The sequence below is a fragment of the Sorex araneus genome, chromosome 7 (genome assembly GCF_027595985.1).
Source record: "Sorex araneus isolate mSorAra2 chromosome 7, mSorAra2.pri, whole genome shotgun sequence".
Lineage (NCBI taxonomy): Eukaryota > Metazoa > Chordata > Mammalia > Eulipotyphla > Soricidae > Sorex > Sorex araneus.
The window spans coordinates 62,020,826-62,047,215 of NC_073308.1; the positions used below are offsets into that span (position 1 = coordinate 62,020,826).

General features: G+C 38.2%; 1 protein-coding gene across 1 annotated transcript in view; it reads left to right on the plus strand.

The window, feature by feature from the left end:
• Positions 1-26,390, plus strand: part of IQCM (IQ motif containing M) — a 544,597-nt gene that overhangs the window by 358,484 nt on the left and 159,723 nt on the right. The window contains exon 15 of the mRNA XM_055144242.1: positions 7,408-7,542. Within this exon, the coding sequence (XP_055000217.1) occupies positions 7,408-7,542 (135 nt within the window). The remainder of the gene's footprint in view (positions 1-7,407; positions 7,543-26,390) is intronic.

Consider the following 26,390-nt stretch of genomic DNA (forward strand, 5'->3'; position numbering starts at 1 on the left):
TTTGATGGAACTTGAACCAGGGCAGCTTTAGACATCTAGGGAGCAAGAATAAGGGACCATCTATTTGTTTTGGGGGATCTAAATAAGGTTCTATAACTAAACTTTTTTCCCTAAGATTAAATTTGCTGTGGACGTAGGATGAAGAGAGGGAGGAAACTGGGTCTTTGGAAGTTGGAGGGACACCAACCCTTTTGTTGGATTTAGTGTTAGAACAGTAAATCCCCAAAACTCTGTTAGCAGCTTTGTATATCATATTGAAAACATTAAAATAGGTAAAAGTTAAACTTCAAGCTTTTAGGAGAGAGCACCTATTTATTTTACTTAAGTTTGCTGTAGGAGTGCTGAACAGCAGCCTTAAAAATTCCAAAGAAGTTGTATCCATTGGGGAAAAGGGTACATTCCTAAGGGAGAATTATATATCCATAATGGAAAGAGGAAAACAGTCTGCTTACCCAACTAACAAATAAAAAGTCTTTGGAAAGGATGAGGATGTCATGGTGAGTGAAGTCGGGAGGAAAGGAATAGACAAAGAATGATCTTTTTCGTATGTGGGACTTAAAGATACACAACAAGGTAGTATCGAAGGACCAAAGGCAGCACAGTGGATGATATGATCCCCAGAACTGAGTTGCTTAGGTAGGGATTGAAAAGGGGCCCTTGGAAGAGAGATGGAGGAACACTGGTGATGGGTGTGGTGTTGAAATTATGAGCAGAAGAAACCATCAATAACAGTATTATAAATCACAGAACTTAAAACAATAATTCTTTTAAATGTATACTGAGCAGATAAACAATAAATATTAGTTGTGTGTTGCTTATTACTAGCAAATTTCTATACACAGGATAATTTTCCCAATTTATAACCTAACTTTTAGAGAGTCTGATTCCTATTATATTTAATGAACTTGCTATTGTTTGGGATTAGGAGAAATGTTCCAAGTTTTTGATTAAAAAATTAGTGACAACTTCTGTAGCAGAGCAAAATATGCAGCTTCATTCATTTTGGCTAATCTGTCACGCATAAGGGGTTAGAGTATTATTGGGATGACCTAAGAAACACTTGTGAATTCATATTATAGATTGCAGCTAACTCAAAGACAGAGACATAATCATAGGGCATAATCATAACTTCTCCTAATTAACTTCTTATCACAGTATTATTAAAATATATTTATAGCAGGATCTTTTACCACATATAGCTGTGTATAAAAAAATCCATAGCACACATCCAAAAGAACAAAAGCAACCGCTGTTGGAGAGGATGTGGGGAGAAAGGGACCCTTCTACACTGCTGGTGGGAATGCCGACTGGTTCAGCCCTTCTGGAAAACAATATGGACAATTCTTAAAAAATTAGATATTGAGCTCCCATTTGACCCAGCAATACCACTGCTGAGAATATATCCCAGAGAGGCAAAAAAGTATAATCAAACACAACAGCTAATTAGAGAGAGAGAGAACAGAAGGGAATGCCCTGCCACAGTGGCAGGGTGGGGTGGGGGGAGATGGGATTGGGGAGGGTGGGAGGGATGCTGGGTTTACTGGTGGTGGAGAATGGGCACTGGTGAAGGGATGGGCTCCCGAACTTTGTATGAAGGAAGCATAAGCACAAAAGTGTATACATCTGTAACTGTACCCTCACGGTGATTCACTAATTAAAAATAAATAAATTTAAATAAAAAAAAATCCATAGGACAATGGACAAAGAGGAATCCGGGAATGTGCAGTGACTGACTCAGCCTGGCCCTTCTTTCAGCATCAGGAAAAACCTGGAAACCAAGATCTCTCCCAGCCCTGAAGAAGGGAGGGGGTGAACTCCTTTCTATGGAAAATGAGGCCTAAGGCCACATTCAGTTCAACCTGAAGGCTCGAGGCACTCATTGCGGGACCTGATCTTCATATTATGGGCAGGCCTGGTTAACTCTGACATGCCAGATGAAATTTATGCTGTTATTGGTATGTCTCCTGTCTTTAGCCAACCCCTCAGGACTTCTCAGAAAATAACGAGGTACCCCAAATGGAGAGTTCTCTAATATTGCTGTGTTTATGCAAAAAGAACATGTCAGGTTTGTTAAGTCATCTGGAAAAATTTACAGTGAAGGTGGACAGAAAATCATGCAATTTTAAAAATCAGATTCTAATTCTACTGAGGTGATCGAATAAATGTATTCTAATCTTGATCTTAAAGGTATCCCCTTTGGGTAATTCAGATAAAATGTTTTACTGACTGTAAAGGAAGCAGCCTAGTCTTTGGGACTCAATGTTGAAATGCTGTTACTAGTCTGACCAGGGCATTGGAAGCCACAGATTTACTAGGGGGAACCTCAACTCAAAGTGCAGAATTAATTGCTTTTCCCCTGCCTGTGAATTGGCTAAAGTGCCAAGAATAGGCATCTAAACTTGTTCTAAGTATTCATTTTTAGTTCTATAAACATATAGTCATTTGGAAAGAACAGGATTTTAACAGCTCTTAATTCTTGCTATGGACTGGAGCGATAGCACAGCGGGTAGGGTGTTTGCCTTGCACGCGGTTGACCTGGGTTGGATTCCTCTGTCCCACTCAGAGAACCCGGCAAGCTACCGAGAGTATCAAACCCGCACAGCAGAGCCCGACAAACTACCCATGGTGCATTTGATATGCCAAAAACAGTAACAAGTAACACAAGTCTCACAATGGAGATGTTATTGGTGCCTGCTTGAGCAAATCAATGAACAACGGGACGACAGTGCTATAGTGCTATAAAAAAATCATACAGTGTACAAAAATATAACTTGAAGAGACAGAGTAAATATTGAACCATGACATCCAGGAATGTTGGATGATCAGACTGAGAATTAAAAACAACTATAATCTGTGTGCTAAAGGACCCTGAGGGATAAAGTCAACAACTTGCGAAATCAAATGGGTAATGGAAAATAGAGGAAATTCTAAGAATTAGGAAGAAATGCTAGTGATAATAGTACTTTAACGTAAGTGAAGAATGCCCGTGATGGATTTACTAGTAGATTGGAATATGGCTGATGAAGAGAATTCCCAGAGCCATAAGAGTTATCCATAGAATCTTGAAAATTGCAAAGTGAAGAGAACAGAGGCTGAACAAAAAAGAGAAGAGGATCTTCCATCACTGTGGAATAATTACAAAGAGAGTTACATATGAATAAATGGAATACCAGAGAGGACAGAAGAAATATTGGAAACAATAGCAACTGAGACTTTCTCCCAAATCAGCATCATGTCAAAACCACATATCCTGAAAACTCAGAGAAAACAGAGCAGAATAAAAGCCAAAAACTTATACCACAGGGAGCTGGAGCAATAGGACAGCAAGTAGGATACTCCCTTTGCACATCGCTGACCTGGGTTCGATCCCTGGCACCCTATATGGTCACCAGAGCACTGTCAGGAGTGACTCCTGGGTGTAGAGCCATGAGTGAGTTATAAGCACTGCCAATGCCCCCAAATCAAAACAAAACAAAACCAAAAACTATATCTATGTATGTAATCTTCAAATTATAGAAAAATGAAATTTTTAAAAAACTGAAAAATCAGAGTTGGGAAAACACTTTACCTATGAAGGAAGAAAGATAAGAATTACACTCAATTTATCAGAAACCATGCAGGCAAGGAGTCACATTTTGTACTCTGTGAAATTATTGCTCAGAAATGAAAGATTTTCTCAAGTATGAACTGAAAAAATTTACCAGTAGATCTGCTTTGCAAAAAATGCAAAAAGAAGTTTGTTAGGGTAAAGGAGTATAATATAAGTTAGAAACTTCAACTTATATAAGAAAGAGTATGGAAGAATAGATAAGAAGTTAAAATGACATTTTTTTCATTCTTAATTGATCTAACAGATAACTGTTTTCAAAAAATGCAAACAATATATTGAATAATTCATGGTTACAGGCATTGCTTATGCAAGTCATTATGTGTATTCTTACACATAAAAAATTATAGCTATGGTACAAAGGATAGGAGGAAGAAATTAGGATTATTTTTATTGTAAGATATTCACACTATCCATGGTCATTTGAAAATATAATTTTAACTGGAAGTGCACCTGGATTAACAGAAATACAAATTTCAATCTCTAGTACACTGACTCAAAAAGTTATAAAGGAAGCATCACAGATACGTTATGGAGGAAGAGAAAATAAAAGTGCATGTAAAGGTCAATTAAAATTACAGAAGTCAAAAACAGTAAAGATATAAGAAGAACAAGGGAAAAATAAAGATGATCATATAAATCCAATTATACTAGTAATTATTTTGAATGTTAATTTATTTAAAAGTTTTATGTTTTGCTTTGTTTTGGGATCATGCCTAGCAGTGCTCATGACTTATTCCTGGTTTTGAGCTCCTTGAGCACTATAAGCATCACTTATAGTGGTGCTCAGTGTACCATTTAACCCTTGTGTTATCGTTTAGTTTGAGTATTAGTAATTTCTGCTCACAAATTAATAAAAGGTTTGTCAGGACTGATAAAAAATGACCTAAATATTGTATTCAAGAAACCCACTTAAAATATACCCATATCTATATCTATATATATATATATTATACTTAAATAAAAATATGCTGTGCTGAGCTGATACTAATAATAAAAGCAGGGGTATTAAATTTAGACTAAGCGAACTTTAGAATGAAGAAGGTTATCAGGAATAAAGAAGAATGTTACATAATGATAAAAGATTTAAAATTCTAAGAAAAGAAATCATATTCTAATTGTCTATGTGCCTAACAGGAACTTATAATTATGTGAGGCAAAAGCTGATAGAAATTCGAAGAGCAACAGATGAACCCAGTATCACTCTGCTGGGGATTTCAGTTTCTTCACTCTCAGAAATAAGCAGAACAAGTGAACACATAATTTACGAGGAAATAATTGCCAGCCTCACCACCAATCAGCTGCATATCATTGAAATTTCTAGATTACTTCATCCAGAAATAGTAAATAACGGGTATTTCTTTTCTCAGTGGCCTTTCAAGTAATGATCAGTGGCACAGAGAACCACTCCCGGTGGTCTATGGCCAACAGCCCGTCTGGTCCTGAGCTTGGCCCCATGCTGCTGGTGACCATGACTCCAACGTGGCAGTGCTTGGGAAGGGAACATGTGTCTCGGTGCTTGCCGAGGCATGCCGTGTGGGTTTGGACTTTGGACCTTACACGTACAGGTCATGTGCTCCAGCCCTTGAACAATCTCCACATCCCCAGTAGATACTTTTAAAAATATACTTGCATGGAACTTCATCCACACAGACCATATTTTGGTCATTCATACCACCTTCACCGACAATAGTCAAAGTTTAGCGTCTACTCTCTTTTGTTTTGTTTTCTGGGTCACACATGGCGATGCTCAGGGGTTACTTCTGGCTCTGCGCTCAGGAATCTCTCCTGATGGTGCTCGTGGGATTTGGGGAAAGTTCAAATTGGTACAGAATAGAGGATAGTTAGGGTGAATATTGCATAAATGGGGACCCATTGGATGGGAGAGTGGTGGCACAGGACAGAAACAAGGTAGGAATGTTCTCCAAGCCATGGTTGGAGAACACTGAAAAACACTGTTCTAATGGACAATAGAGGCAGCTTTCAAGTGTTGAATCTTATCTAGCTTCCCTCTGTCAATGTTGAGCCGTTCTAATGGGGTCTCAATCTGCTGGTACCTCTGGCTAGCTGTACAGGTGGGCAAAATTAGTCCTGCAGCCAGAGGGAGCCCTAAGGCAATGCAGTTGCAGATGTTGGTACTTTAAAGGCAGCAGTGTGTGACTAGGAGACATCAAACAGACACTGACAGCAGCTGCTCCCATGTGATGTTGCCAAAGGTCACAAAAATATCTTACATCAACTAGTTATAAATTTATGTTTATTTTGCTACCGTGTTTGAAATCTGGATTGGCCACTCATATTTGGAAAGTCACTAAATATTTCTTGAATTTGTTCATGTTTCTTGATTAGTTCTCTCAACTGAATGAATAAGTAGAAAGTTAAGACCCATATATGTTGGAGTACCAAAGCAATGCATTAACCTCTGTTAGAAAATATTCTTTGTCCTTAGAAATCTATATTTCAGAGCAGCACTCGTACTGAAATAGACCTTGTAAATGCTAGAAAGAATGATCAAGCAGTAAATACTAATAAACAATCAACTTTATGGTGTTATCTCTTCACTTCAGTGGAAATATCAGCTTCACCTTAAGTAAGAAGTGAATTGTTGATGGCAAACCACACTTCAAAGATAGATGTGTCAATTCTCTTGGCTTTTTATCTAACTCTAGTCTAATGTCATATATAGGAGATAGGTGAGGAATGGCCTAAGTGGGTGCTTTTCTCTGGTGACCTTGACAAAGAAACAAAATACCTTGAGCTATGATGTTGAAAATGTGCAGTCAGTGGACAAAATGTAGATCCAGTTCCAGGTAGGGAAAAAAAATCAGAAGTAGAATCGTAGTCTAATGTGGAGTCTCCAATTTAAGTAATTATTTGTGAATCATAGTACAAAAATTAAGAGATGATAAAAAAAAACCCAACATGGATCAGTAGAGCAATAGCACAGCAGTAGGGCGTTTGCCTTGCATGTTGCCGAGCTGGGTTCAATTCCTCCATCTGTTTTGGAGAGCCCGGCAAGCTACTGAGAGTATCCCGCCCGCACAGCAGAGCCTGGCAAGCTACCTGTGGCATATTCAATATGCCAAAAACAGTAACAACAAGTTTCACAATGGAAACATTGCTGGCGCCCTCTCGAGCAAATTGATGAGCAATGAGATGACTATGATACAGTGATAAGGTAGAAATTGGCATCTCAGAACTATTAACATTAAAACTATGTCTTAAGATACAGTTTGAGCATTCATGTATAAGGGATTACTGTCAAGCTCCCGGAAGCAAGTAGCCACTTTGTGGCCACATGACATCTTTTAGCCTAGTTCTCCCCCTGGGAGAACTTGACAAGCTACAGAGTTTCCTGCCCACATGGGAGAGCCTCGCAAACTCCCCGTGGTATATTCATATGCCAAAACCACTAACAATGATGGATCTCATTCCCCTGACCCTGAAAGAGCCTCCAATGCGGCACCATTGGAAAGGATGTCTAAAGAGAGGCTTCTAAAATCTCAGGGCTAGGACGGATGGAGATGTTACTGAGGCCGCTCAAGAAATTCAACAATCAACGGGATTATGATGATGACTGTCAAGCAAACCAGACCAGAGGATGATATGTTTTCCTTGGGAAGCAAGTCCAGATACTTACACAGGAGGAAGATCTTTGCCTTCTACCTTCTCACCTTCTCCAGGAGATTTACTGAATGCTCTGTTTATGGCCATAAAAACTGTAATAGAGTTATGGTTTTACAGGTAAAGATGAAACTGTGATTTTCACTTGACATATTATAAATTATTTTTTCTTCTAGACTATGAAACAATGTTTGCTAAGAGACAAGATTGGCAAGGAATAGACAGAAGTGAGCTCCTTAAGTTTTTTAATGACTGTGGTCATTTCCCAGCCCTGCAGCAAATTGATGACATTTGGCACTTGGTCCACATAGGTGAGTAGTTTCTTCATTTTTTTCTTTTTTCTTCTCCTCATTTCCCTGACTCTTTTTAACATTTATTCCTCACCTGTTTTTTATTGTTTTTTTGCTTTATTAAAAATGATTGGTTATGTAGTTCCCCCTCAATATGATTTTTAATTTGTACTAAGGAAGAAATGCAGGTTCAAAAAAGTTCCAACAATGTAAGTTAGTTTTCTCCGAGATTGTTAGATTTGGTGCTGAAAAACATGGTAAAATCTAAAATTTTTGAAAGGTTGGGGGCATATCTGGTGATGCCCAGTGGTTATTCCTGCTTTGAACTCAGGAATTACTCCTGGCGGAGTTTGTGGAAGCATGGGAGATGTCTGGGATTGAACTTGGATTGGCTGGGTACAAAGCAAGCAACTTACTGTATTATCTCTCTGGCCTTCAATTCTGAATATTTAAGCATTATAAGATGAATAAAACAAGACACAAGGTTTCAGGACCCATTTTTTCAGTAGAGAAAAGAGGCTCACATTCTTCTGTGACATCTTTTTTTCTGTCAATATGCCTTTTTATGAAAATTAAGATTATTTTCTGTAAATTTAAATAATCTCTGTAATGCAATACTCTTACATTTCTATAAAAAGCTATTGAATTTCTACTCTAATGTAATACTACTAAATTTTCAATCAATGAATTTAATTTGCTACTTTTTTTGTGACTGGGATGTAATTGAGTACAATGTAGATATCCTATAATATATTTACTCTGTTATGTGTAGTTACCATTTTTATTTATAAAAAAATTAAAAAAACAAAAGTGGCAAAATGGAATCTATTCATTTTCGAAGCTTCTGATGACTAGTAATAATAATTTAAAATATAATTTTTTTCAAATCATCAATTTAATTAGTATATTTTGCTCTATTGATTATTTGGAGTATGAAATGAACATAAGGTGGGTCAGATTCCTAAAACTCTCTATATATATGTTCAAGCATTTTCATTTAGCATTTATTTAAAAAAATTCTTCATCCTTACCACTATGGTTACAAAACCATTGTAATTGAGGATATGATTTTCACTTGAAAATCTTCCCTTGGAAGAAAGTAGCAACTACATACTGAATGTATGTTAGGACACAGAACGAAATCTCCCTTACCTACAAAGAGACTTCAGAGACTGCAAACAGCAAGCAGGGTTTATTCTAAGACTGGCTAGCCAGGGTCCAGCCGCATACGCGACATGCAGGTCCAGCAGGTTGGGCAAGACCCCGAGCTTCTCCAAAGGCCTTATATAGGCCTTCCCCGACCGTTACAGCAGAGCCCGCGCATTCCCTAGCCAATAAATTCATAATTTAACATGCCTCTCCCTCCAATCCCATTAGGCCTATCTGCTTGTCCAGCTTATAGATTTACAGGTCACAATTGTGTAAGCGCCTGCACGGGTCCGAGGGCTGAGCCCGGGCCCGGGAGGCTATCTGTTTAGTTTACACCCTTATATGGTCGTAGCTCAGAAGCCTGCACATTCCTCTTGGAGCAAGCAGAGAGCAGAGGCCTGAGTGGAAAATACACGGTTTTCATTGTCTTTGGCCCTGCCCAGGGCAGTCCCACCCTAACATGCATGGCCTGTTCTTAGAGATAAAGACCACACAAATGATTGATATCTCCAGGCTTTCTCAGAGTTGGGGTGGGCTATTTCCCCCCACATCCCAATACTCCTGAAAGCACTGGTAGTCATCCCTATGAACCACTCCAGTACCACCATGTAAGTTCTACTACTGGCTTTGCTTCAGAGACCTACAAATAAATCTCGAAAGAGATCCAAAGCCACAGTTAATCTTGCACCTGTTCATGGCTGAACAGACGCAGGTGAATCAAAGGGATTGTGGGTTGGTCTGTGCCTGTTCAAGCAGAGCCCCTGGCAGCCACTTGCTTCCACATCCAAAATTGCTGCCATACCTCCGGCCTGACTTCACTGTCTAAGGATGGACCTTACCAACATATAATCCCTGAAAATTTTGTTATGCAGGTTTTGTAACTGAAATCTCCAGGATTTCTCGGGGTTGAATGGGCTACCTCACCCCACCTCCCTGTACTTCGGAAAGCCTTGGCAGTCACATCCACACTCCAAAGCTTCTACCCAGTTGAAAAACTACTCCAGCCTTACTGCCCTGATAAAAATACTAAAAGCCCTGGACAAACACCATGACCTCTTGGCACCTGTATTGCAAACCATAGTGCATAAAAGGAAAAGGAGAGAGAGAGCAAGAAGGAAAGTACCTCCTTTAGGATAATATTGGTTTGTGCTTTCTCCTCTACCATAAGGAGCTTAGGTTTACTGAGTAATCCCCATCATAATGCTCCTGAAGCACTCCCATTTCCTGGGCATTCATCTTTAACTTCTCTGTGCTTTGCTTTCTCTACCTGTTAATCACTCATTTCCCCTAAGCAGTACCTGTGACTTGTAAAGTCAAATACCTCAGAAATCTCTGATTTTGTATTTGTAAGTGAAACATTGCTTTTCTCCCTCCTTTATGTCCTTTTGCATAGTTTACTTCAGAGCAAAGTCTTTTGTGTATAGACACAGGAAGACACTTAGTGCTATGCTTTTGTGACATGGGAGTTAGCTGACTCCAAATAATATTCACTCCTGGGCATCTGTTTTCTCGGCTTATGCCTCCGCTTCCCTTAGTTCCTAGTACCCCCAAAGTGGGGTTCTAGCAGGGCAAGCTGTGACCCTGGCATTTAAACGGGCCAGGCCAAGCATCATAATACTTAAGTTTAAGTTAAGAGCATGGTCATGGATAAATTCTGTCATCATCCAAACAGTAATAACTGGATTAGGACCCTGCTAGGGTTAGGAAAGACTAATCTGGCCTGAGCACTATAGTCTGGGATATATAGCGAGATGTCCCCAGGAGAGCCACCCTATAAGCTTAGTGTATCTCTTACTCTGTCCATACAACATCGAATTAAGATGAATGTTTGAATGAATTAAGGAAAGGAGAAACACACCCCTTGAGTGGATCTCCTGGCTGCAGGATATCAGAAGGAAGGGCTTTCATATGTTGATTGTGCTACCTGACCTAGGTAGCACAATCTACCTAGGTTGCTTGTAGATTGGGCATGAGATCAAGGCTGTGAGATGGAGTGCAGAGACTAGCATGGAATGGGGAGCTTAGTGAGACTGTAACAGGCGCGTGGGGAGAATGGAATAAACGGCAACTGGTCACCAATCAGTCTGGCTCCTGTTTTATCCTCCTTTTGGATCCTAAAAGGATCCTAAAAGGATGGACCATCCTCCTAATGGTCCATCACCGTTAGCCACCCTGGGTGGAAAAATGGCCTAGCCACTAAACGCACATGGAAAGAGAGTGTGCCCTCTTTTTGTTTTGTAATTACATAACCTCCCATAGAGGAGGGAAATGTACACTGGTGGAAGGATGGGTACAGGATTGTTGTATGACTGAAATCCAATTATGAGTAGTTTTGTAATGGTCTATATCATGGATATATAATTTAAAAAAAATTAAAAGTAATGTGTTCATGCCCAATTCAATCAGCTTAATCACAGTGAATAAATAGCAGTACTATATTAAAACAAAAAAGACCACACAAATATTAGAAAACTATTTAGTATTCAGTGAATGAAATCAATAGAATAGTACCAAGAGAACATATCTGAAGGTAGGCAAAATAATGTATTGTATTTCTGTACATTTTATATTCACATCTGCCTAACTTTTAGAGGTTTGATCTTTGAACATTTATCAGTATTGCTCCAATATGTAAATAGAAATTTTAGATTGCTTCTGCACTTCAACTAAGACAGAAAGGTTAACAGTGAAGGCAAGTTCATTCTCATTGTGAAACCCTGGACAAAAATCTTAAAATAAAGAACATGGGAGTTATATTCTCTCTACCCTGGCATGGCCGATGTATTTGAGGAAACTGGCCTGCAGTAGGATTTAAGTTGCTCTCAACTAGTTAATGGCAAACCATTAAGGCATACTGGACATGTCCCTCCTTTGGACACTGCTTTGTCTTCCATAGCAGACAACACTATTTCATCAAGATAAGGCTTTCTGTCATTAAATGGGAAGCATATAATGATTTTCTCATTTAATTCCCATTTCCTGGCATAAAATATTTTTCATATAGCTAGACTCTTATAACATTTTAATTATGTATTAAAGGAATTAAAGAGGATGTTTAAAAGACATCAGAGAATTGTAGGTATTAGGCACGTTAACGTATTTCTAATAGTCAATTCTAATAGTAAAGGAATACAGAAATACCAAGGGAAAGGTGAAACAAGAAATATTGATCATTTTATGATCCATAATAGCATGACATAGGCGACTAAGGATAAAATGTTATATGTAATTAGATATTTATGAGTATTTTCTAGTGTCTCTAGTAACATTTGAGAAAAGAGTTTAGTAGCTGGAGTGATAGTATGGTGGGTAGGGCATTTACCTTATACATGGCCTTTTGGGATTCAGTCTATGGTACCCTGTCCCTGAGCACTGACAGGAGTGATCCATGAGCACAGAGCCAGGAGTAAGCCCTGGGCACCCCGTCAGGTGTGACAAAAAAAATATTGCAGTTACACTATATATTTATGTTGCTGGTACGAATTTTGTTCCACAAATTCACAGTTGCTCTTTCTTTCTAAGTAGGTGTTTTCTTTTGCTTCTATCAATTTTTCATTCACTTTTTCTGAAGTTGGGTTCAAGAAAGATGAATACACACATTTCATTTGTGTAGAGACATAGCATGCGGAGAAATTCCCTGATTTTTTTTTTATGACCTGTCAACATGGGTACATTTCCTGGTGTGTACCTTAGTTAGAACTGTGCTAACAAAATAATACAGAATGGTCTCATTGCTGATTTGTTTTGGTGATCATGCCTTGAAGATCAATATTCAAGAGATAAGAGCAGATGTGAGGAAAGTAGATTTATTCAGGGACAAGAAAGTTGAGAATATGGACTCATGTCCTAAAGAAGCCATCTTGCCTTTTTAGCCACAGAAGCAGTATTTACTGGTAAAGAGAATAAACATGAAAGCACTTTTTTTCTTTTTCTTTTTTTAAGGAAAGACTGTGGGCATAGGGTAACTGTAAGTTTGTCCATGGACTCTTATCCTTAGGTGCACTTCCGAAATAACTGCAAATAACAATTTCTGGTTGATGTTTCTCATCCTGTAGAAAAGATAAGGGAAGCATTTCCAACCGTCCCTACTGGGTTTTGAATATTGAATTAATTCTTAGTTTTCTTTGGGCTTGCATCAGCATTTTAACAGGAATTAATTTTCACACAGTTCTGGTACCTGAAACTTGAACATCAAGATCTATTGATTTCTCCCGGCCTTTCTCTTTGACTTGCCCAAGGCAAACCTTATCATTGCATCCTTACCCATTCTTCTCTCTGCCTACTGCTAATGCCGTTTGCATCTTTCATCAGACCACATGTCCCTTTGAATTATGGTTCTACCCAAATTGTCCCATGGGACCAAAACATGAGTTTTTTTTGTGTGTCACTATACAATTCATAATGCATGAAATATCCAATTGACTTATTGGATAACTAATTTGGTTATTAATTAGTTCAAGCAGATAGACATGGAAAGTTAAAAATTGTTTTAATATTCTATTGATGTATAGTCTACCTCTGTAAATATCTATGAGTTGTTTGCATATAGTTAAGTGGCTTTTAATAAATTATTATAGAACCATCAACACTATTTTTCAAAAGATTTCTATAAACTGTTTTCTTGGGCTCATTTGCTGTCAGTGTTTCTTCTTTTCTCTAGTAACATTGATCTTTTTGTCTCTGTGGATTTCCTATTTCTAGAAATTTGATGTAAGTAGAAACACACAATACATAGTTTACTATAACTGCTTCTTTCATGTAATATTACGTCTTTGATGTTTATTTCCATTATCTCATGTATTTTATAGTACTTATATATTGTTTATTTTTATTTTTTATTTATACTTAAAATCATTATTGTTTACATAACATAGAACATTGTTAGTATATAAATACTAACCTTGATGTAAACCATTACATTTTTACTCATATTGATATTTATTTGCTGGCAAGTATAATATGGGATATATGGGATATATTCCATTTTATCAGTCTTTAGTAATGACATTTTCTATATTTGGGTTTCAAATAATAATGGTATAAACACGATTTCGTTCTTTTAACTTGTACTACCCTAATCACTAGTGATTAAAACATTTTTTCATATGCTTACTAGATATTAATGCATAATATGTAGGGAATTATCAATTGAAATCTTTTGGGTATCTGGAGCTCTGTTTTCTTGTTACAAATCTTGATTGGATTTATCTGTTATTTACTATTTGTTTTATAGATGGTTAGTGTCCTTTTTCTTTCTTCCTTTGCATCCTCCTTTTATACATTGTACAAATACATTTAAGTAACATTAAAGGGATTAATATCCAAGATATACAAGATACTAGTAGAATTGTACAAAAAAAGAAAAAAACTCCAACCCCATCAGAAAATGGAGAGAAAAAATGAACAGAAGTTTTCTCAAAAAAGAAATACATATGGCCAAATGGCACATGAAAAAAATGCTCTACATCACTAATCATCAGGGAGATGCAAATCAAAACAACAATGAGATATCATTTATATCATCTCACACCACAGAGATTGTGGCACACATCAAAAGTACAAGAACAACCAGTGCTGATATGAATGTGGGGAGAAAGGAACTCTTTTTTATTGTTGGTGGGAAAGCCGACTGGTCCAGCCTTTCTGGAAAACAATATGGGCATTCCTCCAAAAACTAGAAATTGAGCTTCCATTGACTCTGTAATACCACTTCTGGGAATACATCTTGAGGGTGCAAAAAAGCACAGTAGAAATGACATCTGCACCTGTATGTTCATTGCAGCACTGTTTACAATAGCCAGAATCAGGAAACAACCCAAGTTCCTAAGCACAGACGACTGGTTAAAGAAACTTTGGTACATCTACACAATGGAATACTATGTAGCTGTTAGGAAAGATGAAGTTATGAAATTTGTTTATAAGTGGATGGTCATTGAGTGTATCATGCTAAGTGAAAGAATCAAAAAGAGAGGGATATAGAAGGATATTTAGAAGGAGTGCACTCATTTGTGGAATATCACTGTCAACTGTATCACTGTCATCTATTTGCTCGAGCAGGTGCCAGTAACATCTCCATTCGTCCCTGTCGCGTTCAGGGTCAGGGGAATGAGGCCTATTATTGTTACTGCTTTTGGCATATAGAATACACCACAGGTAGCTTGACATACTCTGTCGTGTGAGATTCTGTATCACTCTCCTCTGGGAGCTTTGTTTTATAGTCTCTGGATCTTGGCCGTTGATGAGATTACATGGTGCCAGGGGAGCAGTTTGTGGGTGTAACTGACAAGCTACTGGAAAATGGGGGATCTGGGTGGAGGAGGCCCAGTCCCGATCCAAACAGACTTGGAGATCTCAGCCCTGGGTCCTGCACACCTGGGTTCCTCTGTTGACTCCCTCATGGGTGAAGCTCATCTGAGCATATGGAGAGTGACCTTGAGCATGGCTGTGGCTGGGTTCTGGAGGTTTTAGGCTGCCACGTCTCTGCTTGGGGTGGGAAGGGAAACTCAACCCACCCCACGCTGAGGGGGCCCCAGTGAAGACAGCCTGGTGTGGAGGCAGGAGATTCTGTGGAATATAAAATAACATAATATGAGACTGACACCCAAGGACAGAAGATACAGGGGCCAGGAATATTGCTCCATAGTTGGAAGCCTGCCTCATGAGCTGGGTGAGATGGCAGCTGGAATAGAGAAGAGATCACTAAGTCAATGATGGTTGGAGGGATAGTTCGGGATGGGAGATGTGTGCTCATGTGCTCAAAATAGATAAAGCACCAAATGTGATAGCCTCTCAGTATCTGTATTGCAAACCTTAATACCCAAAAGTAGAGAGTATGGGAAAATTGTCTGCCATATAAGCAGGTGGAGGGTTGGGATGGGGACATTGGTGGTGGAAAATGTGCACTGGTGGAGGGATGGGTGTTCAATCATTGTATGGCCGAAAATCAAAGCTTTGAACTGTATCTCATGGTGATTCGATTAAAAAGTTATATTATGGATATTTACATATGTTAAAATCATATTTTAATAACCGCTCGAGGTATTATAATATTATTCAAATATATTATAATATTAATGTTGTTAAAATAATTCTATTAAATATAGAAAACTTCCTTCGATATAGTGTCATATAATCATTATTCCTTTATGCTATTAATGTCTTATGCATTGCTTTTATAAAAGTTATAAACATAACAAATAATTTTACAATTATTATTTTGTAAAATATGTTTTTAAAAAGGTAAGCAAAATGTGAGGATTAGCACTCTCACTATAATAATATATTTATCTTTTCTTTAATATTTTATTAAATCATAAATATGAATCACAATATGATGTCATATTCTTTGAGAAGTGAATTCTCAATTTACTTAAATTTGTGACAATTGTTGCAATAGTTTTGCTCTGTACAATGCTTTTGTTTATATTCTGTATTTGATATTTTATACTGCCTTCTGATCACAATTGGTTCTGATGGAAAAATGAGCCAGTAATTTTTTTCCCCACAATATATGATGCATTTTTCTTTTACCATTTTCACAGTGTTCACTTTGCCTTTGTCTTTTAGCTCTTTTGTTTAGTGTGCCTGGGTGTAGCTCATTGATCATCTTATTGCTGTCATATGTGGGAGTCATTGAACTTCTTGGATCTGAAGATTAAAGTTTTCCATCAGATTTTTAAATTGTCAGTCAAATTTTATCACTTTTTTCCTCTTCTAAGATTTGTTGTATACTTAGAAATGAATAATATTTGTTGTCACAGAGATCCTTGAGAGATTAGTTATTTTTCAATACTTATTTTTTCTAAAAATGGACAATATCTAGGGGCTGGAGCGATAGCACAGCAGGTAGAGCATTTGCCTTGCACGAGGCCGACCTGGGTTCGATTCCCAGCATCCCATATGGTCTCCTGAGCACCGCCAGGAGTAATTCCTGAGTGCAGAGCCAGGAGTAACCCCTGTGCACTGCCAGGTGTAACCCAAAAAGCAAAAAAAAAAAAAAAAATGGGCAATATCTGTTGATCATTCATCAGATTCACTCTTTTTATTTCTGTCTTTTCAAATCTGTGACTGAGCCTATTTTGGAGAGATTTTGATTTGCTATTTTATTATAAAAATTCATTCCTACAGTTAGTTTTATGTATTTTATTTCTCTGCATTGCTACAATTTCTGTTATACCTTTAAATATGCTATAATTATTTAGCATACTTATAAAAGTATCTGAGGTACTTATCTGCTAAATCTAACATGAATTCCATTCAGGGCTATAATCAGTTTTTATTGATGTTTTTATCCCATAAGTATGCTTCATACAGTCCTATTAATCTGAGCTTCTCATTGTTTTTGTTGCATCCTGGAAACTGTAGACAATATGCTGTTGCAAGTATAAACTCTCACTTCACCCACTACAAGGGTTTGTTTGTTTATTAATGTATTGACTTGTCTCATCTATAGATTTCTGCAGAGCTGCAGTCTCTCCACTTTTTCCTTCTTCTAAAATGTGATAAACATCCTGTCAATGCAAATTAGTGTGCATTTTCCCCCACTTCAAACCAAGTTAGCTCCCTCTGATGATACGCTGTTATGTGGGAAAAAGCAGTAGTCCTTTAAAGCTTATTGATGTTGATTCAGTTCTTTATTTCCTTGTCACAGTCCTACGTAGTAGGATCTAGGACATAGATATCCTCATTTGTTTGCTAGTAAAGAACGAAATAACTCTACGTAGAGAGGAAGGTCCGTGAGTAGAATTCTTAGCACAAAATCGTATTACTAGAACAAAGCAATATACGTGATTTCAGCACGTGTTCAGTATTTGGAAAGTCTGAAACCTTCCCTAATGAGTAAATAATAGTATTTTTTTTACTGTCACAATGAAAATGCTGTCATAAAACTCTGTAGCAGTATTTGACGTATTTGTATTATGTAATGCTGGATCATTTGAGAAATTCTTGATATGTGTTGTTTGTCTCACCTGCTATGTATGATGCATGTAATGCTGAGGTCCCATGGACTTACAAGATTCTAAGAATCACAAGAATTTTGCCAATGACTGCTGTTGTGTAGAATTTTGAGCAAATTTTTTCCACTGGTATTTTAATAAATGTTCTCTGATGCTTTCAGCTATGTAAAATGTAAAAAACATGTTTTTTTCCTATGATAACTTTAGGAACTACCGTGAAATAAAATTCATTTAGAGTATGCTACTTACTTTCCTTTGTGGAAGTAATATGGGAGTTTTCATAAAAATAAAATTGTCATTGAAAGAAAATTTAATAAATATCTTTTGATAACTTGCCTATAATGTAGTTCGATGTTCTAAATCATAATAAGAACATCATAATATGAAGAACAAGCACAGCTATATCTAAGTAAACACACACAAACGCTTTCATATTTGTATGTGTATCAAGTGATAAGATTTAGCAAACAATTGTGCCTGAGTTTAGAAGCTAGAAGGATATTTAGAGGGTATTTAAGATTGAGTCAGTCACTTGTAAGATGAGTTAACTAAATGATGAAAGAAAGAAAAGAATTGGAGACATGAAAATAGATTATGTACAAAGCACATAATTTATGTGCGAAGTATGCAAAGCATAGAAATTTCTGGGCATGTAGGTTGGTAATTTGTGAGGGCACAAGACTATTTAAAACTAAAATATGCCAATTTGTTGACTGCTATCAAATTGATCGTGGTTGCTTTTCCCTGTAGGATTCTTCCACTTTTGAGACCCTTATTTGTCTATATTCTGCCTGGTGAAAAGCAATCTTTCAAAAGGCGCAGTGGAAATTACGTTTTGGTTGTGAATCAGTTTCAGTTTTGTGCCAGTAGAAGTGATTTAAACGCTTTCCCTGAACTTGAACACCCACCAAACAATGAGGTACCTGACCCTAGGCATAAAGAGCAGCCCTGAAAGATTGGTCTATCCTCCTGTTGCTGTAGCAACCTCATCCAACAGCTGCTCCTACAATTCTGCTTGTCTTCTTTTCCAAGAGTTGCTAAGTATTATTCTTAACATATCGTCTCACTTGACTCTATTTAACTATACGCTTACATTCTTTCACTCCAGTCTTTGCTGTGTGAATCCTGTAAAGCTGATGCTAGTGATACTCCCTGGGAATGATCAGGGCCAGTGAAAGTCTTTCTCCAAACTTTCTCCTCTTTTCTGTTCCCCTATAGTCATGTGAGTTGTTATTCCAATTAGTAAGTTGCTCTAATTGGCTGTTCTTTTCCCCCTTCATTTCTAAGACTTTTATTACTTGAGTTGAAGTATTTGCTCCATAGTTGTAGGAGCTATACAGAGAATCTGATTAAATTTTGTAATATTACTTAACACCAGCCGTTCTTCTAAAACTTGTCTGTTTTCTTTAAGTAGAAAATAACCATCTTTAAGAAACAGCAGGCACAGTAGGGGGTTTCAGAGTGGTGTAACTTCAATAAAGGTATAATTACTTTCATAAGTCTGTTAGAGAGCAAGGCTTTAGGCTCCTTTTGTTAGATCACTGTTTATTAAGATTACACACCCAATATACCTAACATGCTGAGATCCACTAGCAAGTTTTTGTTTTATATGATTAAATTACAATAATATTAAAAATATAAGTTCTCTGGTGAGAACAATTCTGCTATGCAATTCTCTTATAAATTAAATAAACAATCACATAGATATTTCATGAGGAATTTTTATAAAATACAAAGTTTTATGACATAGTATAATTATCACAACATAATAAACATGGAATTAAAGTGCTTTGTTGTATTTTTTTTCCCTGAAAATTTACTGGCTCCCAAGTCCTACATTTCTCAGAGTGGGGATGAAAACTTCCAAAAGACTTAATGAAAAATTCAGCCCATTAGAGTAAAAAAGCTTTTAATCCATTTCTTAAGTCACCTATAGGAATGAGCATTTTCTAACATTCCTAGATCCAGCTGCTGAAAGAAATTAGGTTTTAAATTAAAAAAAAAAGTCATAGATGTGGGCATGTATACAACTTGAAATTCTCATATTTCAATGCATTTTATCATTATATATCATACACATATAATGACTCAACTGTTCTTCTTGCACTAAAATATGCCTCAGAGACCTGGGCCCTACAAAAACAGGATGAGAATGCTATTCAGGTATCCCTAAGAGGAATCGAAAGAGCTATGCTTGGAGTATCATGTTTCACTCAAGTAAGAGAAGGAATCCAGCATTCCGACCTCCATGGACAATCGAGGATCTGGAACACTGACTCGTTTGCCAAGGCATCAAAAATCAGATGGGCCGGACACATAATGCAATTTAGAGATGACCCCTGGAATAGAGCCGTTACCAATTGGATTCCACGGGACGTCAAAAGAACGCCTGGCTGCCCACCTACAAGATAGTCAGACTTCTTCATCAAGACCCTGAACGAATGGTTTGAGGCTTTTTGTGTTCCTGGAGTGAGCAGACACCATTGGGCTACACTGACATGTGACAGGGTTGAATGGAGACGTTACTGGTGCCAGCTTGAGCAAATCGATGAGCAATGGGATGACAAGTGACAAGTGACACATATAATGTATTCATTATTATTTATGCAACATGTATCAATACAATGCAGATGTTATGCTTACATTATCACTTGTATCACTTGTCATCCCATGGCTCATCGATTTGTTCCAGCGGGCACCAATAACGCCTCCATTCATCCCTGTTGCATGTTAGTGTAGCTGCTTGGCTAATGTTTGGTGTTATGAGAATGATGTCATCAGCCAAGGGGAGGAGATGTAGTTGCCGACCGTCTATCTTCACTCCCATTCTTTCCCACTTCAGTCATGGCATGATGTTCTTGAGAGTGGCACTGAAGAGTTTCGGTGAAATAGTATTATCCTGCTTAACCCCTCTCTTAATGTTGATGATCACTTCTTTGTAGAATGGTGAGATCCTGGTGGTGATTCTGTAATATAGCTTGTGGAGGATCCTGATGTACTGAGTTTGAATGCCCTGTTTGGCTAGGGCTTTGATGACTGCTTCAGTCTCAACAGAATCAAAGGCCTTTTTTAAATCGATGAATGTTAGACAGAGCAGCATTTTGAACTCTCGCAAAACCTCAATGACCTTGGTCGCCGTGTGGATATTTTTGACTGTACTGAATACTTTTTGGAACCCGGCTTGCTTGGATGTTGTCCTTCATCTAGTGTTCTGCAAATCCTATTCAGGATGACTCGAATGAACAACTTGTAGACGACGGACAACAGGCAGATTAGGCAATAGTTGCTGATGTCTCCCTTCTTGTACAACAGAATGGTCCTGCTGGTTTTCCATTGAGACAGAACCTTGCATTCAGACAGGTAGCATGTAAAGAGCCGAGCCAGTGTATTGATGAGTGCTGAAGGCAGATTCTTCAGGTATTTGGGTCTGACCTTGTCTGGACCGAGTGCTGTATGCTTCTTTAACAACAAAATGGCATGTTGGATTTTGGAAGGGAGGACGTTGGAAATGACATATCCATCCTGCAGAATTTGGTATGTGGGCAGGTGGACGTGGCTGTTGAAGAGATCCGAGTAGAAGTCGTGAATAATCCTCTCCATTGCCCTTCTGGAAAATGTGATAGATTCATCAGGAAGTTGGAGGGCAGTCATCTCGGTCTTATAGTTGGTGAAGGACAGGCGGGCATTGCGAATACTTTTCCCAGCTTCTACTGCATCGGCCAATACTGCTGCTCTTCTCTCTTTGAGGTCTTCCTTTATTGCTTCTCTGCACAGCTTTGTGAGCTCGGACAATAGCTTGTAATTGCCTGAGGCTTGCACCAAACCATGTTGGCAAATGAGCTCAAGAGTTCCCGAAGATAGGCGTTTTTTTGTGGCTTTCTCTCTCTTGGCCTTCCTCGAATAATCATGGAGGTGCTGAGCCAGTTGATTGTATTCCTCGTCAATGTTGTCAACGATGCCATCTTCCCATATTACTGCAATAGTGCCAAAGAGCTTCCAGTTGGTGGTCATTCTGGGAGTTCTCTTCTTAAGCTTTGCAGCCCTTTCTCTCTGCTCCTTGAAGTAGAATTTTGCACATAGGAGATGGTGGTCTGATCCTGTTTGGAATTTGGGGACAACAGCGATATCGGTCAGTCAAAACTGTTGATTAAATATGATGTGGTCAGTTTCATTGTGGTACTGTCCACTGGGAGACTCCCATGTCCAACATTTAGATTCGGCCTTCTGGAACTGCGAGTTACCATGGATGGTCTTGGTTGACATGAAACTTAGAAAGTTTCTCACCCTGTTCATTCCATTCTAGACCATGGGTCCTGATGTGGAGTTCTTTAGGTGATCTTCTTGGTCCTGTGTTGGCATTAAAGTTACTCACAATAAACTTGTAAAAGGTGTGTCTTCTTTATAGAACTTTTTCCAGCTCCATGTAGAACTTCTCAATTTCTTCTTCGTTGTAGTTGGATATTGGTGCATAGATGATGAAGATAGAAACTGCTGGCAATGAGTCATATCTATTCTAACATAAGTGTCTGATTCAGGTTGAATGAATCAGTGCTCATGGCCAAGTTTGTGTTGATGAGACACTGACAGCACCGACACTCTATTGTCACATGTTCTTAGGAACGGAACAGTTCTTCTCCAGTGTCGAAAACAGGGTGATGGAATCGATGCCTTCTCATCTCAGTCAATCCAATGACGTCATACTTGATCTTCTGGGCTTGCACCATCAAGTCCTCGATGGATGCTTCCGATGGCCATCGTACGTGTGTTAAAAGTGCAGACAGTCATTTTAGTCCTTCTTTGTTTTGGCAGTGTAGTTTGGTTCTGAGATTTTAGCAGCCTCTCCTTGCTTATCCTTCTCAATGCTTCTGTATTGGGGGCTCATCCAGGGTCAGGGGAATGAGGCCCATTTTTGTTACCATTTTTGGCATATCAAATATGCCGCAGGTAGCTTGCCAGGCTCTGCCGTGTGGGTGGCATTTTGGTTCGCTCTTCGCTGGTTGGTACCATTGACACCCCCTCACCATGATGAGGCAGTGAATCCTCGAGGGACATGTTTACATTATAGTTTTTTAATTTATTCTATTTAATCACCATGAGATACAGTTAAAAAGATTTCATGCTTTTCAATCATACAATGATCGAACACACATCCTTCCACCAGTGCACATTTTCCACCACCAATGTTGAGATAACATTTTTACACATTTATAAACACATGCTTGAAATACATGTCCTGGGGGCTAGAGTGATAGCACAGCGGGTAGGGCCCTTTCCTTGCACGTGGCTGACCCGGGTTCGATTCTCAGCATCCCATATGGTCCCCTGAGCACTGCCAGGAGTTATTCCTGAGTGCATGAACCAGGAGTAACCCTGTTCATCGCCAGGTGTGACCCAAAAAGCAAAAAAAAAAAAAATACACGTCCTGTTTTTTTTCCCCTATGGTGAACATCTTTCCACATCACTATGTCTACACCTACTACATTTATGTTATTTTTTGTTTCCTTCTTTCTACTTTATTTGGGTGTAATTTTTCTGTTGCTACATTCTTTTTTAAAAAATTTTTTACTAGTGAACCACTGTGAGGTACAGTTACAGATTTACATATTCTCATGCTTGTATTTCAGTCATACCATGCTTGAGTACCCACCCTTCCACCAGTGCCCATTTTCCACCACTGATGATTTCAGTATCCCTCCAACCCTCATCCCATACCCCCCACCCCACCCCGCCTCTGTGGCAGGGCATTCCCTTTTGTTCTCTCTCTCCTTTGGGGTGTTGTGGTTGCAATAGAGGTATTGAGTGGCCATCATGTTCAATCTGCAGTCTACTTTCATCTGCATGCATCTCCTATCCCGAGTGGGTCTTCCAACCACATTTTACTTAGTGTTCCCTTCTCTATCTGAGCTGCCTTTTCCCCCAGCATGTGAGTCATGTTTAGATGGTATTTATTATATATATATTTTTACACTTTACTAAAGCAGAATATTCCATTTTTAATTTTTTGAGACTTCTCCTTGCTGATTTCCATAACAGTTATACCAATTACTATTTCCATTTAGAGTTTACATTATTCTCTTCTCTCCCTGTTTGTCCAACACTTGATATTTTTCTTTTCTAAAGAGTTATTGTTACAGTTGTGAGGTAATTACTCATTTTGCTTTTTCATTCCCCTAACAAGATATGATCAGCACCTTTTACATCTTCATTTGTTGTATTGACTCTCTTTGACAGAAAAGTATCTGTTCAGATCCTCTGCCCAATTTTGAACCAGGGTTGTTGTTGCTGTTGAGTTTTATGAGCTCTTTATATATTTTGGATATTAGGTATTAACCCCCTGTTGGACATACAATGTGCGAATATTTTCTTTGGTAAGGATGGTGCTTTTTGTTTAGAAAGTTTCTTTTGCTTATGCTTAGATCTTGAAAGTCAAAGAGGAATTTCTATGGAAGATAATCTGTGCATATTCCAATCCCAGTTTCACTTCCTGGAATTTTAAAGACTTTGTTGAGGAGATAAAAGATGGAGCTATTGCCAGACTGCTGAGAATACCACACATGCAGCCGTGTGTATGTGTGTGTGTGTGTGTGTGTGTGTGTTATTGACCTGTGCACTGAGAGCTAGTAGCCAGGAAGACAATGATGATGCTAGTGTGGTATTACTGGCCCATATCAGCCTGTTAATTTAATGTACATGGCAAAACGTTCCAATTATTATAAAGTGAAGATTAGAACTGCTTTTTGGGAAGAAATAATTGCTGATAGAAATCCTGCAAAACCTTAACTATGCTATATTTTAATTTTTCAATAGACACATAGAATGAGTCATAGAAAGACTCCTGATACCATACTCCTAATGGTCATTTTGACTGCACTGAAAGACAAAGTGGCCAGCTACTATATATTGCACTGGTCTGTCTGTGGAAGATAACCAGCTACTTATCTATAGCACTTGCAAGCTGATAGGATTTACAGTAACTTAAGGGTTTTTGTTTTATGTGTTTATATCCTGTTGTCTTGTGTTCCATCAATCTTTCGGAGTTGCTAGCAGACAGCAGAAGTGCGAGGAGGTTCTTACTGCTTAAGTGCCAGTTTTTAACCACCAGAATATAGAAATATTATTTCTATATCTACTTCTTTTATCTCATACAAATCAGTTTGGTTTCTTACTACTACCTGGCCACATCTTTATATATTTCTAGATCATTTTTCTAGTTTTCTCCTTTGAAAAATCTTCAGCCATGCCAAGACCTACAATACACTGACTTTCCTGTGTTTGTTGTATACATAAATATGCCCTCGGACTTTCACATTCCCCTTTAACCAGCTTATGTTCACTCCTACTATCCCTCCATACAGGTAAGCCTCCTTACTCTTCCCAGACTTATTTTCTGGAAGAGACAATTTACTAAACCAAATATCTGTATAGTTTAAGCTGACAAACATGGCACTATTGGGAAAAAAAAAACATAATCAGGTTTGTTAATTTCACAGTAAGTTTCATATATGTCAAGAAAACCTTCAGAGAGGCAAGCCAAATTTATTACATTTATCAAGTTAGTCTAGTCTCTCTCAAGTTAATATTTCACAGTAACTTGGTTATCCTCAAACTTTCAAGATTTCTATTTTCTCCTCTTTGTTGATGACCTTATCTTTAATGAAATTGATGTAGCAGACATGATTGGAAAAGAACATGTCCCTGCCTTTCACTATCTCAAATTCTCAGCATTAGCAGCCCCAAAACATACCTTTCTATCTACTGCAAATGAGAACAGAAATATACTGTGAAATTTTCCATGAAAACCATGTCTAGATAATTCACCAGTTACCAGTCTCTCTCTCACTATCTCTCTCCACTGTTTCATTTTTCTTATCACTTTTTATAAGTAACCTCTCAAATCTATTTGTATATCTATTCGCTTATCTCCTTACTTTTTTTCTTTCTAAGACAATATTATAAAGTACTTAGATCTAATTAATGTACAATAAGCACTATTCAGTTAGTAACTTTGTGGGTATCAAGAAGGATGTGCAAATTTTATTTTTAAATAATGAGAAGTTAGAGGTAGAATAGCGGTAGGATGCTTGCCTTGCACGTGTTTGACCTGGATTCAATTCATCTGCATCACGTATTGTGCCCCCAGCAAGATGGGTGTGGCCCCCAAATAAAAAACAATAGTAATAAAAAATTAAATAATGAATAAAATTTTTCTAAACTTATTGAAAAATTTTAGTTACCAACCTGATAACACATATGTTGTTTGTGAAAAATACAAAGGCACGTGCGGGCATGGGAGGGTGTGATGATATGTGTGTTGTGTTGTTCATGGGCTCTTGGAGCAGCGCTCTCTCTCTCACCGCTTGCGTTTGGTGCTCTTGAACTGCTGTGTATAGACCAGATCGGGATGGCTCCTCCTTGTGCTGTGCTTCTGTGTGTGCCGCTGTGCTCTCTTCTGTCTGTCTCTCTGTCTCTGTCTCTGTAGTCTCTCCTTTGGTCTCTTCCGACCTCGCTCTGTCTCTGCTTCTGTGTCCTCTCTCTTGCTTCTATGTCTTCTCTCTTCACTTCTGTGTCTTCTTCTGTGTCTTCTATTTTGCCTCTGTGTCTTCTCTCCACGTCTGTCTCTTCTCCTTGCTTCTGTCTTACCTCTGCCCCTTCTCCCTCCCTTCTGTGTCTTCTCCCTACCTCTGTTACAGTTGTAGTTTATATAGTAATCACATAGGGCGATAACACAAAGGTGGGTTGAACATTAGCAAATCAACAAAGAAG